Source organism: Xyrauchen texanus, chromosome 19 (assembly GCF_025860055.1).
Source record: "Xyrauchen texanus isolate HMW12.3.18 chromosome 19, RBS_HiC_50CHRs, whole genome shotgun sequence".
In the NCBI taxonomy this organism is placed as follows: domain Eukaryota; kingdom Metazoa; phylum Chordata; class Actinopteri; order Cypriniformes; family Catostomidae; genus Xyrauchen; species Xyrauchen texanus.
In genome coordinates this window covers 19,570,520-19,588,508 of record NC_068294.1, presented here as the reverse complement: position 1 = coordinate 19,588,508, position 17,989 = coordinate 19,570,520, and the positions used below count along the sequence as shown (strand labels likewise).

The following is a 17,989-nucleotide window of genomic DNA, read 5'->3' as shown; positions in this document are numbered from 1 at the left end:
TTAAGGAGCATAATGGCTGTTTTTAGTAGCCAAATCACAAAATTGCTCGATATATATTGCAGTTCAGAAACAAGAAGTCAGACCCATTAATCGGAGGTTTAATAAACAGTATATATAGTTGAATAGAAGTATGCATTCTCTTTTGTCTCATAAGTGTTAACATGTTATAGTGTAATGTTATTATTATTTAGTATTGCTCTTAAGAATCTACATTACAGATATTTACATAAAGTATAGTATGGCATATAGTAGTGTGTTGTCTTCTTGAGGGTCAATGAATGTTTGAACCTTGTGTAATAGTTGTGAAAGTCCCTCAATTGCCTAATAGTTGTGTAATAGTTGTGTGAAAGTCCCTCAAATATATATATACACACATTATCTCACAAAAGTGAGTACACCCCTCACATTTTTGTAAATATTTGATTATATCTTTTCATGTGTCAACACTGAAGAAATGACACTTTGCTACAATGTAAAGTAGTGAGTGTACAGCTTGTATAACAGTGTAAATTTGCTGTCCCTCAAAGTAACTCAACACACAGCCATTAATGTCTAAACCGCTGGCAACAAAAGGGAGTACACCCCTGAGTGAAAATGTCCAAATTGGGCCCAAAGTGTCAATATTTTGTGTGGGCACCATTATGTTCCAGCACTGCTTTAACCCTCTTGGGCATGGAGTTCACCAATCTTCCACTCCTCCATGATGACATCTCGGAGCTGGTGGATGTAAGAGACCTTGTGCTCCTCCACCTTCCGTTTGAGGATGCCGAATAGATGCTCAATAGGGTTTAGGTCTAGAGACATGCTTGGGCAGTCAATCACCTTCACCCTCGGCTTCTTTAGCAAGGCAGTGGTCGTCTTGGAGGTGTGTTTGGGGTCGTTATCATGCTGGAATACTGCCCTGCGTCCCAGTCTCCGAAGGGAGGGGATCATGCTCTGCTTCAGTACATGTTGGCATTCATGGTTCCCTCAATGAACTGTAGCTCCCCAGTGCCGGCAGCACTCATGCAGCCCCAGACCATGACACTCCCACCACCATGCTTGACTGTAGGGAAGACACACTTGACTTTGTACTCCTCACCTGGTTTCCGCCACACACGTTTGACACCATCTGAACCAAACCCCTTCAACATCTGCAGCAATGCTGGCAGCACTCATACATAGCTAGTGTGTGGTGGGCGTTCTGGCGCACTATGGCTGCCGTCGCATCATCCAAGTGGATGCTGCACACTGGTGGTGGTTGAGGAGATTCCCCCTGTACTATGTAAAGCGCTTTGAGTGCCTAGAAAAGCGCTATATAAATGTAAGGAATTAATTACATCTATTTCCCAGCGACAACCTCTGGATATGATGCTGAGCACATGCACTCAACTTCTTTGGTCGACCATAGCGAGGCCTGTTCTGAGTGGAACCTGTCCTGTTAAACCACTGTATGGTCTTGGCCACCGTGCTGCAGCTCAGTGTCAGGGTCTTGGCAATCTTTTATAGACCTAGGCCATCTTTATGCAGAGTAACAATTCTTTCAGATCCTGAGAGAGTTCTTAACCATTAGGTGCCATGTTGAACTTCCAGTGACCAGTATGAGGGAGTGTGAGTGTAATGACACCAAATTTAACACACCAGCTCCCCATTCACATCTGAGACCTTGTGACTCTGAAAAGTCACTTCTGATTGGCGCAGGATACCTTTGGGGATGCGGCCAATTTCAGTTCAAATATTTCCAAACAGGAAAAACACGTTCTCTTGCCTCTCTTGCTCTTCTCTCTTCATCGTCTCTACATTCTCCCCTCTTCAGCTCTCCGCTCTTCTGCCTGCACGTACTTCATCTGGTCGCTCCGCTGACGGCCAGGTCCTCACCATGTGATGTCCAAGGAAGCTCGGGACTCAACGTCCCAAGAAAACTCATCACTCTCTATAGCCTCGCTTCAAAGCTAACCCCATAATTCATACAGACAAAATCATAATTCATACAGAGATACAAAACATCGATGGAATGAACTTTCGACCAAGAACCAAGCAACACAAAGAATGCAAGGAAACACTAAAGACACGCAAGTACATTTCCCATATTATGCTCAAAGTGCTGGTGTATTAATTAAATAATTTGGGTAATCGGACTCAAAGAAGTATAAATGGTTCTTAGGGTATTGTCAACAGACTCCGTAAAGTTCATTTTCACTGTACTGTTATTTCACATTCTGTCACTTTTCACCAACCTGTCTTATGTGTATATGTGTTTGATTAGATTTATGTTTAGAAAAGCAATAAAGTTTGTCTGTGTTCAAAGATATATTGTCTGTATATTTTGATAAATAATCTCATCCCTTTTTCTAAAAGTTTTCACTTCAAAGCTGTACCTAAATACGTTTGACATTATTTTCAATAAGCCATGAGAATAATATCACTCCAATAAGTGAATTAATCATAATTCACTTATTAAAGCTAATTCCTTACAGTATAAATTGTGAGCTGATAGAATTAGACGTTGTATTATGTTTTCAATGGTGGAAAATCTATTAAGACAAATAATCGAGTTATTTGTCATTTATCTAGTTTATAATGGTTGTCGAATTAGACTAATTCCATTATAAATTTCATTTAAGCACTAATGTCATTTTGAGCAATTGGGCATATTTTTGTAAGCATTTAAAAATTTAACTTGATAACTAAAAAAAGGTAACTTGTTTTGATTTTATGTGCGTCGACATGCAACAGCAATAGAATGTGATAATTTATGTTATAAGAGAAAATAACATGAAATAGCAGCAGATGACAACATTTTAGTAGCTCTAAATTACACTACATACAATATGTTAAAATAGTTTGTTATTAAAATGCATGCAATCTAAGCCATTTTGTTTTAAACATTGACAGGCAATTTTTAAATGCTTACATAAAAATGCCCAGTTGCTCAAAATGACATTAGATTGTTAAGAAAGTTCTCTGTTTTTAAGGAGAAGAGGGCTTGTCTCAGCACCACATGTGGCGTGCATCAAAGTGCAGCCGAGGCAGAACCATCAACATCCACAGTGAATAAGGGCAAGCGGTCACTGGGCAGCTTCTTTAAGAGCACCCCTGTGCCCCCTGCTTCCTCTGAGCAGTTGGAGGACACAATGGAAGCTGAGCTAAACAGCTACCTCATGACTCCTGCTATTGATGGAGAGCAAGATCCCTTGGCTTGTTGGAAGGAATATTGGGTTAACTTTCCAAGGCTGCACAAACTGGCTCACAAATACCTCTGTATACCAGCCACAAGTTCCCCATCGGAGAGACTCTTTAGTGCTGGCGGAAACGTTGTGACAAGTGAACGCTCATGTCTGAAACCAGCAAAGGTAGACATGTTAGTGTTTTTGGCCAAAAATGTGTAAATACTGTACTCAATCAAGTGTTGACTTGGGGAGAAGAAGAAATTTCAGCAACTGATTGTAAGGCTTCGGTTGGAGTCAAGATTTGTGCTGCACTTTATTTTGTTATGCCACTTACTGGCCTTTACTGTGTGAAAAAAATGTTAAATTCAAAGTATTTGTACTTGAATGTGTGCTGTGCAATATTTTAAATACTGGTTATCAGTCCTGACTGTTTTAGTTGATTGTGAATATTTTATGTAGCATTTGTGATCATTGTTTTGTGTTTAGTTAATATAACCCAGACCTACCTAATTCAGAAAAGCTTGATTACAGAAAGGTACGGTCATTTTATTTGTTCTTACTAGAAATTGTAATGTTGAAATCAGTTAATATCTTTTCAGTTCTTTTTCTTGAATTAGAATGCATTGTGTAGGCAGTACTGACTGCATTTTAGCAGCAAAAAGCTAACCATCTATTGGATAGAAAGGCACACTGCATCTGCTAGACTACAAGTTAGTGGAGGGGCCTACAGTTAAAGGCATGTTGTACTCTAATTTAGAGTGTGTGCTAAACACTACTGAGAATATTGAACTGAAGCTTGACTTTACAAAATTAAATCGCAAAACAAATCTCAATAGCAATATCTGTTCGAAAAATCGCAATTAGATATTTTTGCCAAATCGCACAGCCCTAGTATGCATGTTTAATACAACCTTTTAATTCGGTGCACAAGCTGAATAGTTGGTTAAGAGCTAATGATTAACCTTTGCAATAATCACAGAATAGTCGCATAATCGTTCTAATAATCATTCGATTAAATGATTATCAAAATAATAGTTAGTTGCAGCCCTAACTCTCATCCTAAAAATCCTAAGCCACGAAGGCAAATCTTTACACACAAACTTTTACTCTTAACATGAACACCAACTGCAACCAAGTCTCACTACAAGAGGCTATTGCAATGCCAAGTTCGGAATCCCTATACATGAAGTTAACTACAGCGACAAGGTTTAGCTCTGGCGAGCAATCCTTCTCTTCAAGATTCATGCATCTGTGTGTTCGGTGCTTCCAGGAGATCAGCATTCCTCAGCTCCTTCGTGTCCAAGACTGTTGAAACAGAATCCAGCTCCTTCCCCACTGTAACGTGGCCCTGAGCCCCAGTGAAGACATCGCCATCACCGAAAACATCAATCAATCAATCAAGGAGAATGTAAAAAAACCTCAACTTATCTTCCATAAGATAATAATCATACTTTGCCATTGCTACATCCAATTCAACCACTTGCATCTTCCCATCCTATGCACTTTATTTACCTATTCATTTGTTTTATCTTTTAGCATATTAGTACCATTTTTTAGTTTTTGTTAGTCATTATTGTTTATCTTTTTGTAAATAAAACTAATTTTATTACAACTGTGTGTTCCTTGTGTTGATGATACAGAAGAGCTATAAAGGTTGGGTTGAATTTTACGAATCCTTCAGATTAATCAGATGACCAACTCCCTCCAGTTTACATATTTCTTTTACTTTTAATGTAAAACTCCTTAGCTGGTGCCCCGAGGATGGTGGGAGGGGCCGTCTGATATTAATAATCACACACATGCACCTTAAGTGAAGTGTGATAAAAAAAAACACCACATATTTTGGTGTTTTGTGTGAGGCCCAGTTTATTTCAATTGGTGCCAGGGTGATTCTCACTACACAGCACTAAACAAACAGCACAACCATTGTAGTCCGATTCCAAAACAAATGACTCTTTAGGTTTAACAAATTACTCTTATGAGCCGGTTCTCTTGAATCTACAGAGCAAAAGACTTTAGATATGTGCACGATTAATCGAGTGCTCGTTCTGCACCAGCTAGTCGACTACTAAAACACTACTTGAACATTGCAAATTGTTTTTTCTTTGAGCATTTGCCTGCCATGAGCAGTCGTGAATATTGTAATTTTCCTATGAATCTCTCACCAAATCTCACCATTACAATGGTGTCCACAGAGGGGGCCAAGGTGTTGGATGAGAGGAGATATAATGGTGTCTGTGCTTTTGAATGCAAAGCCTAATGTAGCACTAGCAATACTCGTAATATTTTGGTTCTTATTTAATTGACCCTTCGTTAAGCCCTGCCCTAAAAGTGTTCTGAAAAAAATAAAATAATCGTTACTGTCACTTTTAATAGTGACACTAGATTGACACTAATAGTTACCTGGAGAAAATACGCTGTTTTTTTATTTCTTTTTTTTTTTTTTAAATATATAGATTCTTGATATATATATAAATATATATATCAAGAAGAGCCTGCAATGGATTTAACTGTGTCAGCCCTCACTTCTAAATGAGCATACAAGCTCCAAGGTAAATTAAAGCTAAAAACTTGAATATTAATTAGTTTACCTATTGATTCAGGTCTTAATAAAGAGTTCACAGCATCATAGTGAGTGTGTTATGAGATGTTATGAGCTGTTCTGTTCACTGTGGCAAGTCAGCCATGCCCCTGGCAAAACTACCATGACAAAAAACAAATGAGCAGCAAGGCGTGATTGGGAGCAGCAGAAGCTCATCGTCCTCATCAATCGGAGACTATATAAACCCAAGCGAGACATCAGAAAGGTGAGCCGCCACTCACTAGAACATGCTAAAATTCAGTCTCCTTGTCTTTCACAGAATCAGACTAACACTACTCCCCACATGCCAAAACTGACCTCCACAAGCACTGGACAACAGATGGACACACGCACACCATCAGCACCATGCACGAGAGCCTACAAGCATCATCATGTACATCACCACTCATCTGTTTTCCCCACTTGAATTGTTTTGACCTTCTGTTCAATAAACGTCCCCTCTGGGGTAATTTTCCTCATTCTCTGCCTACACTTCATTCTCATCTCACTACATCACTTACACTAATGTTATCAGGTGTGATATTGCCATCAAATTATGCTTTTTGCTTTTCAAGTGACTGTGATAATCGTTTGCCTCAATTCTGATTCACAGTCTCCACAGTTTCAATCAAAGAACTGTGTAAGTTAAAAACTGTTTTTACAAAAAAAACCATCAAATAAATATGCTTTACAATGTCACTCTTCATTATAGCCCACTTAAGAATACTATAAATTTCATTTATGAGAATAGTTTTCCTAAAACTGTGACGTTCACGGCAATCTCCCATTCATTCCTATTAGAAGTTCAGCAAAGCTTATCAGAGCAAGCAGTGGTAACAAAGGGGGGAGAAGCTAGGCGAAGGGTCAATTATACTCTATTTATATTTGGTTTTTGTTGGAGTCCTGCAAACCAATGGACAAGGACCTGCTTTTGTGGTGGAAAGAAACTGTGAAGGGGTACAAGAAACTTGGAAGCGTATCAGACCAGTATGTGTATGTGCTTTAAATCAGGCAGTGCTCATTTTATAAAAAGCCAACTTTCACCACTTGTTTTTCTGAATAACAATATGTGAAATTATAAAAATGTGATGGCTTTTATGTAGAACTTATATATATGCATAACCCTTATGACATCAGCATTGGTTTCTATATTTCTAAGCTTCGGATGAGTGTAAATGTAACTTTTAAATGTTTGTTTTCTTCTTTTTTATTAATGCATATTGTTAATTTATTTTATTCTCAAAAGAAAAGAATAGTTTGATGAAGTTACCTTATTCAGAAGTCGTTCTTGGTCGTGTTTATGAATAAAAAATATAAAGGTCACGTACGTGTCAAACTTGTTATTTTTTACTTATTTTTGTATGTATATTTTAATTTATGAGTAATCAAGTACTTGTGATTGTGAGTTAGATTACGCAACAACAAAAGTACTTAAAAAAACAAATCCCTAATGGTGACTTCTCCGTTTTGCAGAGAGCTGTTGTGCAATAGAAGTTCTAAACTTCTTATGTGCGCAACAGAGTTGGGCAACAGGGGACATGCCTGGCACCAAATCGGCTACAGGATGTGTAACGGTGAGATCACTAGAATGAGAGAGAGGCTCCATGACATCAGTGTTCAGCCAGGCTCTCAGACAGGCCTGACCAGAATATGCTGGTTTGTTTGTGAGCCTCAGTAACTACTAGAAAACATAATGTGGGGTGTTTTAAACTTCACAAGCCACACCCTCCAAAGCCACTGGGAATAACAGGATCTTAACTATAAATGAGTATTACAACACACCCATATATCTCATTATTGCAGGCTAGCTGGTACACTATGGGTAAACACAATTTGTGGTAGTATCCCTAGCACATTACTTGCAGTGAACACACCAGCTACACAACAACTGCTAAAGGCTGGCTCTCAAAGGATTACATTCCACAAACTAAATGGAGCTCATAAACGTATGGATTCCTGCAGCTCCCAAAAGAGCTGCGTCCTGCTGAAGGACATGCTCGTGAAGCTGGTACAGGGCACATTCATTTGACTGGAGATGTGCTGTTAAGCAAATTTACAATGTATACACAGAATACACAGACTTAGACACTTAGCCATCTCTCATTTACCTTGCATGATCTGGAAATGCTTAGCTCTATACAAGACCTTACAAGAAAAGTTCCAACTCCATCCTTAGGGACAGATAAATCAATTAAATGTAACTTCACAACTTTGTAATATCTGTTTCAAGGAGAGTTTGCAATAAATGTAAAGATTTTCAAAGGGACAGTTCACTCAGAAATGAAAATGATATCATCATTCACTCACTTACCTGTCGTTCCAAACCCAAATGACATCCTTTCTTCATTGGAAAACAACAAGAGACCATAAACAGAATGTTAGTCTCACCATTCATGTTCACTGCATCTTTTTACCTTCCAATGAAAGTGAATGGTGACTGAGGTTGTCATTCTGCTTAACATCTTCTTTGGTGTTTCACTTAAGAAAGTAAGTCATACAGGTTTGGAACAAGAGGGTAAGTAAATGGTGAAGGACTTGTCTTTTGTGTGTGTGTGTGTGTGTGTGTGTGTGTGTGTGTGTGTGTGTGTGTGTGTGTGTGTGCGTGTGTGTGTGTTCAGGTATATATGGTTTACGGGGACACTTTTTAGGTTACAAACTAGTAATTATGGGGGTATTATGCTATAGAAGTGATTTCTGAGGACACCTCAAGTGTCCTTGTAATTCAAAAGGCCACGTGATACTAAACAATGTTTTTGTTGTTTTTTTATGTAAAAATGCCAAAAGGTTTCTATGACGGTTAGGTTTAACAAAACAATAAATCTGATAACACAACAGCAAATCTCAAAACAAAAGTGTTTATTAAGTTAGAACATTCAAATCAATTGAATGAACACTTGGACACCACCAACATTTTAGCACAGTTTGTGGACTTCGTGGGTGGCTGTGGGTCATGTGGAAGAGCGGGTTGTCCACTAATCGCAGGGTGGGCGGTTCGATTCCCGGCTCACACGACTCCACATGCGAAGTGTCCTTGGGCAAGACACTGAATCCCATATTGCTCCCAATGGTGCCTGCCATCATTGGTGTGTGAATGGGTAAATGAGACGCAGTGCAATGTGCGTTGAAAACGTTTAAAAAGGCTCTATATAAGTGCAGACCATTTACTTTTAGATGGTCCTTTATGCACTTAAACCATAGGTGGATAACGTAACTAAAACTTTATCCCGCTCGCTTTTTGCTTTCTGTGTTCTAAAGTGTACCTTTACTGTGTTACGGAGTGAGAAATCACTTCAAATTATTCAGTTTTTTAGTCAGAAAAGGTAAGTTCTAGCTTACGCTACGGGAAAGATTACGCTACGGGAAAGATTCATCTTTCTATAATTGAGATATTGAAGCCAAAAAATTATCCTTAATTTTGTATCATTTGTCAACGCAGTGCAGCAACAGCAGACCTTGAGCGGGCTAGCTAGCGAGCTCATTGGTTGCTCTGCGGCAACTGCTGCAGCCTATAGACGAACTTGGGCGAACTCGCGTCCAATGAGAGGCGTCCGCGCGCTCACTGCATCAAAGCCCGCCAAAATGGCCGTGGCTAGAGTGCATATAAGCGTAGTTCGTAGGCTGGAACCCTGATTTTCATCTCTTCAGCGAAGCTCTTCGCATCTCTGAAACTGCAAGAAGCCGCGTCACCGTTCGAGGGGCATCAAGCAAGCTTGGACAGAGCTCGAAGTAGCCGGCCGCCGCCACCTTCAGCCATCCTGCGAGCTACGCCATCCGGCGAGGTATCCTTTTTAAAGCAAACTAGTTCCTCAGTGAACTTCACAAAAGAGCACAAGCATCTTTTTAAAGATGCCTCGCACCTGCGGTTCATGCCGCACCCCTCTCAGCGCCGGAGACCGCCACATCATCTGCGCTCTCTGCCTGGGACTGGGACATGCAGAGCTCGCCTTCGCTGACGGCGGATGCGACCTCTGCGAGGAGCTTCCGATGTCGACCCTGCGGGCTCGACTCGAAGCGCTCAGGACCGAAGCCGCCGCGCCGCCTTCTGTTTCGCCGCGCCGGAAGAAGCGCCGCTCCCAAAGGCTGCCGGAACCGGGTTTAGAAGCGACTGTCTCGCCGGAGCCTCTCCCTCGAGCATCGCGTTCGCCCTCCCCGCCCCCCCGGGACGCGCAGTTGCTGCCGAGCGGCCGCACTGCTGCCACCTCGGAGAGCGAGGCGGAGGACAAGGGCTGCTGTTTCATCATGGCTTCGGACAGCGAGGAGTGGTCACAAGCCTCCTCATCGGCCCAGGAATCCAGCAGGACCCGCGCCGGAGTCGAAGAGGAACTGATACGCCTCCTCACACAGGCCGTCGACCGCCTCGGGCTCAAGTGGTCACCGCCCCCTGAGCAGGCTCCCAACAGACTCGACGGCTGCTTTCTTCAAAGCAGTCACCGAGCGGCGCCCGCGGCCCGGGCCGCTCCCTTCCTGCCGGAACTCCACGCCGAGCTCTCTAAATCGTGGAACGCGCCTCTCTCGGCCAGGATTCGATCCCACGTCTCCACCTCTCTCGCTTCAGTGGACGGCGCCGCCGAGAAGGGCTACACTTCCATCCCCCCGGTCGAGGATTCGGTAGCAGCACACCTTTGCCCGCCCTCCGCGAGATGGCGGTCTAAGCCAGTGCTCCCGTCTAAGGCCTGCAGAACTACTTCCGCCTGTGTTGGCTGCGCCTATTCCGCCGCCGGCCAAGCCGCATCTGCTCTGCATTCCATGGCCGTCTTGCAGATCCTCCAAGCGGACCTTCTTCGGGAATGGGATGAGAAAGGCAGGCACCCAGAGGCTGTTACAGATCTAAGGAGCGCGACGGACCTCGCCCTTCGTGCCACCAAAGCTGCAGCTCAAGCCCTAGGGTAGTGCATGGCCTCGCTGACTGTAACCGAGAGACACCTGTGGCTAACGCTAGCCGACATGGGAGAAGCTGAGCGCTCCACGTTCCTCAACGCACCGCTCTCTCCGTCCGGTCTCTTCGGTTCCGCGGTAAGTGGCATTGTTGACCGTTTTTCGGAAGTCCAGAAAGCCACCCAAGCCATGAATCTCTTCCTGCCTCGCCGCGCTAGCTCCTCTGCAGGCCGCCCACGTAACCAGCCTCCTGCACGAGCATCTTCACAGCGCCCAGCTCAACAAAGCCAGACTTCCCAGCATCGACAGGGCGGCTGCCCCAGATCGCGCTCAGACAGCCGCCACAGACCGCCGCCCCCCCGCGGGCCTCGGCCTAAGATTGCGCTGAAACCTGAACAACCGAAGTCCTCCTAGCTTTGTTGAAAAAACGACGGCTCAGTCCCGCCGCGGCCGGACCACTGTCAAAGCTTCGCCCCCTGTCAGTCCCCTTCTCTCAGGCTACTACAGTGGTGAATTCAGCAGCCAACAAGCCGGTGTTACTACCCGCTTGCCTGCACTCAAACACCGTTTTCACGGCAACACAAAAAGATCTTGTAAAGAGCAAACATGTCTTATGTGTAGAAAATGTGCCCACAATCCAGTGTTCACCCCTACACACAAGCATTACACTTCCCGTGTCCCTATCAGAGAGCAGACATGCCTTATGTGTAGAAAATGTGCCCACAATCCAGTGTTCACCCCTACACACAAGCATTACACTTCCCGCGTTCCTATCAGAGCACACTCACATAAAGCGGGCACAGCCCGCTCGAGTGTTAGAGTCAATAAACGCACGAGCCCGTGCGCGCGTCCCCTCTCTGCCCGCTCTGTTACACGGCCAGCAAACACCTCTCTATGTGTAAGTCCCGTGCCCGTGACTATGCTCGCGCATCACTTAACAGATGTGACTCTTTCCCCATTCATCTCAATCGGGAAGTCACTCACAGAACAGCATGTCCCTGCTGTCTGCGAGCAGTCATGCATAAGCACAATAAGGGCGCTCACACATTCTGTTCAGCCCGCTGTGTACGGCAATCAGGGTGACTCGGCCATTCACCCTCTAGCGTTACGCTTCAAAGCGTGGGAAGCTCTCCCAGGGATATGCAAATGGGTGTTAAGCACAATAAAACAGGGCTATTTGCTACAGTTCGATCGCCGCCCTCTCCGCTTCAGGGCGCGACTCGAAACTACTGTGAACACGGAAGCAGCCTGCATGCTTCGTTCAGAAATAGCAAACCTTCTGTGCAAAAGGGCCATAGAGAGAGTGCCGCCTTCACTGAGCGAGTCAGGGTTTTACAGCCGTTATTTTCTTGTCCCCAAGAAAGACGGCGGCCTCAGACCAATATTAGATCTCAGGGTTTTGAACAAGGTGCTTGCAAAAAGACCGTTCAAAATGTTTACAATCAGGAAACTCCTCGCGCATGTGCGCCAGGGGGACTGGTTTATTTCTCTCGATCTGAAAGATGCCTATTTTCAGATTCAGATAAATCCCCGTCACAGGCCATTCTTGAGATTCGCCTCGACGGTCAGGTTTATCAATACACCGTCCTTCCGTTCGGCCTGTCCTTAGCACCCCGTACTTTCACGAAGTGCATGGATGCGGCGCTCGCACCCCTGCGGAGTCAGGGCTTGCGAATTCTGAACTATTTGGACGATTGGCTGATTTTGGCACAGTCACATACGGAGCTTCTGTCTCACAGGACAGTTCTCCTCAGTCATCTGAACAGTCTGGGTCTTGCAGTCAATTGGACCAAGAGCTCAATACAGCCCAGTCAGGCAATTTCCTTCCTTGGAATAGAACTAGACTCTGTGGCAATGACGGCTCGCTTATCTACACGGCGCGTCTTTTCAGATGAACAGCCTCACGCCTCTGAAAAAATTTCAGAGAGTATTAAGTTACATGGCCTCAGCCGCAGCAGTACTTCAGCTGGGTTTACTGTGCATGCGCCCGCTTCAGCATTGGCTAAACACCCGCGTGTCTCGCCGGGCGTGGGCCACAGGCCGCCAGCCGATCAGAGTGACTCAGACCTGTATATCAGCTCTGCAGCCTTGGACGGTGGCCGAATGGTATCAGCGGGGAGTGACGATGGGAGCTGTATCTCGCCGAAAAGTCATCTCGACAGACGCGTCCAACACGGGTTGGGGCGCGGTCTGCGAGGGCTCGCCGGTTTTCGGCCTATGGTCAGTTCAGGAAAAGCTCCTTCACATAAATTGTCTGGAAATGATAGCGGTCGAGTACGCGCTCGTGCGCTTCCTCCCGGTCATTCAGGGTCACCACGTCCTGGTCCGTTCGGACAACAGATCTGTGGTATCCTATCTAAACCGTCAGGGCGGTGTCAGATCCAGGAACCTCTTTCATCTGACAAAACGCATACTAAGTTGGTCCCAGGGCCACCTGCGCTCGCTGAGGGCGACGCACGTGCCAGGCCACCTGAACGACGGCCCAGACAGACTGTCCAGAGACAATGTTCCCCCAGGGGAATGGTCCCTGCACGCTCAAACAGTCCAGAAATGATGGCAAATATTCGGCAGAGCAGAGATAGACCTCTTCGCGTCAGAAGAGAACTCTCACTGCCCAGTATTTTTCTCGAAAAGCGAGGACGCGCTGGCCCAGGACTGGCCCAACCGCCCGCTTTACGCCTTCCCTCCCGTCTCGCTATTGCCACAGGTAGGCCTAATGCAGAAGATCAGGGAAACGCGTCACTCGGTGCTCCTCATAGCCCCACGCTGGGAGAATCAGACATGGTTCCCGGAGCTTACGCAGCTGTCACTGACAGCCCCGTGGCCCATCCCAGTGAGAGCAGATCTCCTCTCTCAAGCTCGCGGCACGATCTGGCATCCCCACCCAGAGCGCTGGGCGCTGCACGCGTGGGTGATCAACGACTACCCGTCGCTTTGCCAGAAGGAGTAATGAACACTATCATACATGCTAGAGCCCCTTCCACGAGAAGACTCTATGCGTCCAAATGGTCAGTGTTTTCAAAATGGTGCACCGACAGAGACCTGGACCCACGGACATGTGGGGTGTCGTCACTGCTCGTGTTTTTACAAGAGCTGTTGGATAAGGGCAGATCCCCATCCACGCTCAAAGTGTACGTGGCGGCCGTCGCGGCGTTCGCCGAACCCCTGCACGGCCAGTCACGGGGAAAAAACGAGCTGGTCATCCGCTTCCTTAGGGGAGCTAGAAGGATGAACCCCCCGCGCCCCCCATCGGTTCCTATCTGGGATCTTTATGTAGTTCTCGAAGCTATGAAAGCCCCCCCTTTCGAACCGCTTGAATCCGTGGATTTCAAATACCTTTCACTCAAAACCGTTTTTCTGACTGCCCTGTCATGAGTTAAACGTGTGGGAGACCTTCACGCACTGTCTGTCAGCGCTGCGTGTATGGAGTTTGGACCAAGTGACTCCAAGGTCATTTTAAAGCCTAGACACGGCTATGTCCCCAAGGTGATCGGTACTCCTTTCAGAGCACAGATTATTTCCCTATCGGCTCTGCCAGCATCCGATAGCGAACGCGACACAAATCTCCTTTGCCCAGTCAGAGCACTGAGATTGTATACTGCGAGCTCCGCCTCTTTCAGACACGCTGAGCAGCTTTTCGTTTCATTCGGAGGGCGCACCAAGGGTCTCGCCACCTCGAAACAGACACTGTCTAGATGGATAGTGGACGCTATTGCTGCCGCGTACGTGTCAAAAGACCTGCCATGCCCGTTAGGCATGGGCTTACTCCACCAGAGGCATGGCCTCCTCGTGGGCATGGTCCAGCGGGATTTCCATTCAGGACACATGTGTGGCAGCGGGCTGGGCTTCCCCCTCCACCTTTGTCAGATTTTACAATCTGGAAGTGCCCGCTCTGCAGGCAAAACTACTAGCGGTTTAATACGCTACAGCTCCCCTGGTGAGCTGCACTAATGGGACACATTCCACACAGACCGGCACCGCCGCTCTGTTTTTCCCTTCCCACTATGTGCTTATGTATCACACACACACTGACCCGCACTCTTGCCGGCCAAATATTATTTCCCCACTCACAAGGGCTCCCCCGGGTCCCCCCACCCCCCTGGGGCTCATGCAGTGGATGCTTGACAATGGGTTCCCGTAGCGTAAGCTAGCTTACGCAATACGAGAGAACCTCTCGTAAGAGAACGTCTCGGTTACCTACGTAACCTCGGTTCTCTCTAGATGAGGGAACGAGTATTGCGTAGCCGGCCGTGCTCGCACCACAAGCGACTTTCGCTTCATTCAATGAAAACCAGGGTTCCAGCCTACGAACTACGCTTATATGCACTCTAGCCACGGCCATTTTGGCGGGCTTTGATGCAGTAAGCACGCGGACGCCTCTCATTGGACGCAAGTTCGCCCAAGTTCGTCTATAGGCTGCAGCAGTTGCCGCAGAGCAACCAATGAGCTCGCTAGCTAGCCCGCTCAAGGTCTGCAGTTGCTGCACTGCGTTGACAAATGATACAAAATTAAGGATAATTTTTTGGCTTCAATATCTCAGAAAAGATGAATCTTGCCCGTAGCGTAAGCTAGCTTACGCAATACTCGTTCCCTCATCTAGAGAGAACCAAGGTTACGTAGGTAACCGAGACGATACCATCCACACAGCCAATCAGGTGAGAGGCTATTGTACCGTTTCCATTTCGACTGACTTGTTGTTGTGTTTTCTGACTTGCCGTTGGGTTTTTTGAATTGCCGTAACGTTTTGCACTTCATGGCCACCATTACTACCCTTTTAAGTTTTGTGAAATCTACAGGCAACCAGCACGGTGTCTGCATTCACAGGAAGGCAGCATGTGTTGTTTGAAACGCTTACATTTTGGGAAGTGAAGCAGTCTTCGAAGTTATTAAAACATGCATGAGGAGGCACCTCGAAATAGACACTGTCCTACATACAGTGAGCAGCAAAATATATAAGTTAGAGCAAATGAATCCCTGGTCTTTACAAGTGGCATATGAAATATGAGAAGGCTGTAATGAAGTAATCATGTTCACACAGAACTGGCAAGACAAATGGTAATACAAAATTATTTGCCTCGGTATCAAAAAGTTGATGAATATCTAACATGCTTTACTAATTACTACAGATATGAGTCTCTTTAGTTGGGCATTAGATTTCTTAAAATCACACGCTGGATCACTTTAGACAACTTTGATGTTGGACAGTCTAACAGTACTCCACGGACCAACTACTTAGTTATGTATCAGATGGTTCTTTCTTTGCCCCGAGGTAAGTCAGTAAACTTTCTGAATGTTATAAAACTTTCAAAAAGGGAGTTAGTATGAACTGAAACAAAAAGTTCCACTTTCACAACTGAGGCTTCGATAAGTGACAAATGTAGCCATCGTTGAAAGGTTCACAGCTATCACAAACACTACTACTAGACTCATATGATGTTTTGACAACATTTCATCATGTGAACTGCATGGGGTTCAGGGTCTGTTCATTTGCTGAAAGGTTCAACAGTTCCACCAGGGAGTGCTGTGTCAGTTCATTTTTTCCTTGTAAACACTAGGTTGAGAGACACTCTTTTAACCAATTTTACAAAAACTGCACATTCAGACAGCTTTAGCAGTAAAGGATTTTAATAATAAAACTGTCTGTATTGGCAGCCCTAGGTTGTAAAGCTTATTCAGGACAAAGGATGTGAAAACCTCCTCATGTTTGAAACTTGTAATCTGATATAGTTTATGTAAACATAACTGGTAACTAATTTAACTTGTAATGTACATCATAAAAAGGCTAAACTCTGGGGATCTAATACATACCAGTTTTTTGTTTTTACTCTCTTCCTCGGTGGATTTCTTTTTGGAGGATTTGTTTGGGTCCTCCCCTCCGGCTGCTTGTTGCTCCATTTTTGGAATAAAAACTAACTTAAACAGTTATTTCACTTCGTATTTCCGACAAGTTTGCAAACACTTCAAGAAAAATCAAGTGTCTTATAAAGCCATGCCATCAGTGAAGACGAAAAAAAACAAAAGTAGGATTTAGATCCAGATTTATTCCATGTAATGGGATGGAAGTATCCAGTGGACTATGATGTAACCCTATGGGTGAAGTTGTCTCCAAAAAAGGTGTGGTGAAATTTAGCCCAGTCGGTTCAGCTCTAGCTCTGGTCCACCCAGTGATTCTGTCAGAAAATAAACAAGTAATGAATTTTTGTTTTTTATTACAATGTAAACTACACAAAAGAACGTGCAATATCTAAAATAAGATTTACAGAGCAGTATAAAGGCAAGAAGTGAGCTGGTAAACGTATGTCTGCTCTAATAAATCAACGTGACATTAAACAAACACTCGAGGAAACTGTGTTGCATTTAGTTGCGTCAAAAAAAACAATGCGTTTAATACATTTACGATTTCTGTTATACGGTATATTACTGGAACTTTACTATCTCTGGAAAATACTCCTCTACGAAAGGATAAAGCTATTTCAGAGTCTCTGTGAGACGTCAGAGGAGGACTGAGTGTTTTACACAATACGAGAATGTATTTAATAAACTGAACACATAATTTATTTTATTCAGAGGAGAAATGACCGTTGGTATCCATGCGGTTAGTTTCACACAGGAAACAGTAATCCCAACACTATGAGCCTTAAAGTAAAAGCGTACAACAAAGACATTGACTCTAAACGTCTAGTCTGTTTACATAGAAACACATAATGCACATTAAATGTTATAATAGAAACATAATTATAAAAAAACTCACATAATCTCAACCAAGTCTTACCTTCACAACCCAACATACCAGCCAGGCCTTCTATTGTTCCGCCTATCGACGCTTCCCAAACGTTCGCGGTTGGTCACGCGCAGGGAAGATTCGAGCAGTGATTGGTCAGTTGAACTGTACATCCACGTGTGGAGGCGGGGTAAAGACTGCTTCAACTGTAAAGGACTGACTGGTATGTATATGGATGGGGTTGTGTGGAAAAAGAGTTTGATTTGTTTAGGCTAATAGTGAAAATCAGTACACTCTTTAAATATTGTGTTGTGGAAACTATGCTGAAGTAGTAATGCATTTAATTAGTCTAAAACAAAGTGCAAACAGTGAAATTCAGTCCACTCTTTAAATATTGTGTTATGGAAACTATGCTGAAGTAGTAATGCATTTAATTAGTCTAAAACAATGTGCAAACAGTGCAATTCATTCCACTCTTTATTGTGTTATGGAAACTATGTTAAAGTAGTAATGCATTTAATATGTCTAAAACAAAATGCAAACAGTGAAAATCAGTCCACTCTTTTTTGGGTTATGGAAACTATGCTGAAGTAGTAATGCATTTAATTTGTCTAAAACAAAATGCAAACAGTGAAAATCAGTGCACTCTCTAAATATTGTGTT

General features: G+C 44.3%; 2 protein-coding genes across 6 annotated transcripts in view; one reads left to right on the top strand and one right to left on the bottom strand.

Annotated features, from left to right (window-relative positions):
• The window catches only part of LOC127659387 (protein diaphanous homolog 2-like), a 609,426-nt gene extending 592,006 nt beyond the window's left edge, over positions 1-17,420 (bottom strand). For all 5 annotated transcript variants that reach the window (XM_052149176.1, XM_052149179.1, XM_052149180.1 and 2 more), the window contains exons 1-2: positions 17,378-17,420; positions 16,414-16,775 (exon numbers count right to left, since the gene is read on the bottom strand). In XM_052149176.1, coding sequence (XP_052005136.1) covers positions 16,414-16,500 — 87 coding nt within the window. In that variant the 5' untranslated portion in view covers positions 16,501-16,775; positions 17,378-17,420. The remainder of the gene's footprint in view (positions 1-16,413; positions 16,776-17,377) is intronic.
• On the top strand, positions 1,761-12,112 carry LOC127659388 (uncharacterized). The gene is made up of 2 exons (XM_052149181.1): positions 1,761-2,055; positions 6,011-12,112. The coding sequence occupies exon 2, from the start codon at positions 9,577-9,579 to the stop codon at positions 10,618-10,620; it is 1,044 nt and encodes a 347-aa protein (XP_052005141.1). The 5' UTR covers positions 1,761-2,055; positions 6,011-9,576; the 3' UTR covers positions 10,621-12,112.
• Positions 17,421-17,989: the final 569 nt, after the last annotated feature.

Bases quoted from the DNA above. Each gene is read 5' to 3' on its own strand.
- LOC127659388 (XM_052149181.1), top strand. From the start codon at position 9,577: ATGCCTCGCACCTGCGGTTCATGCCGCACCCCTCTCAGCGCCGGAGAC.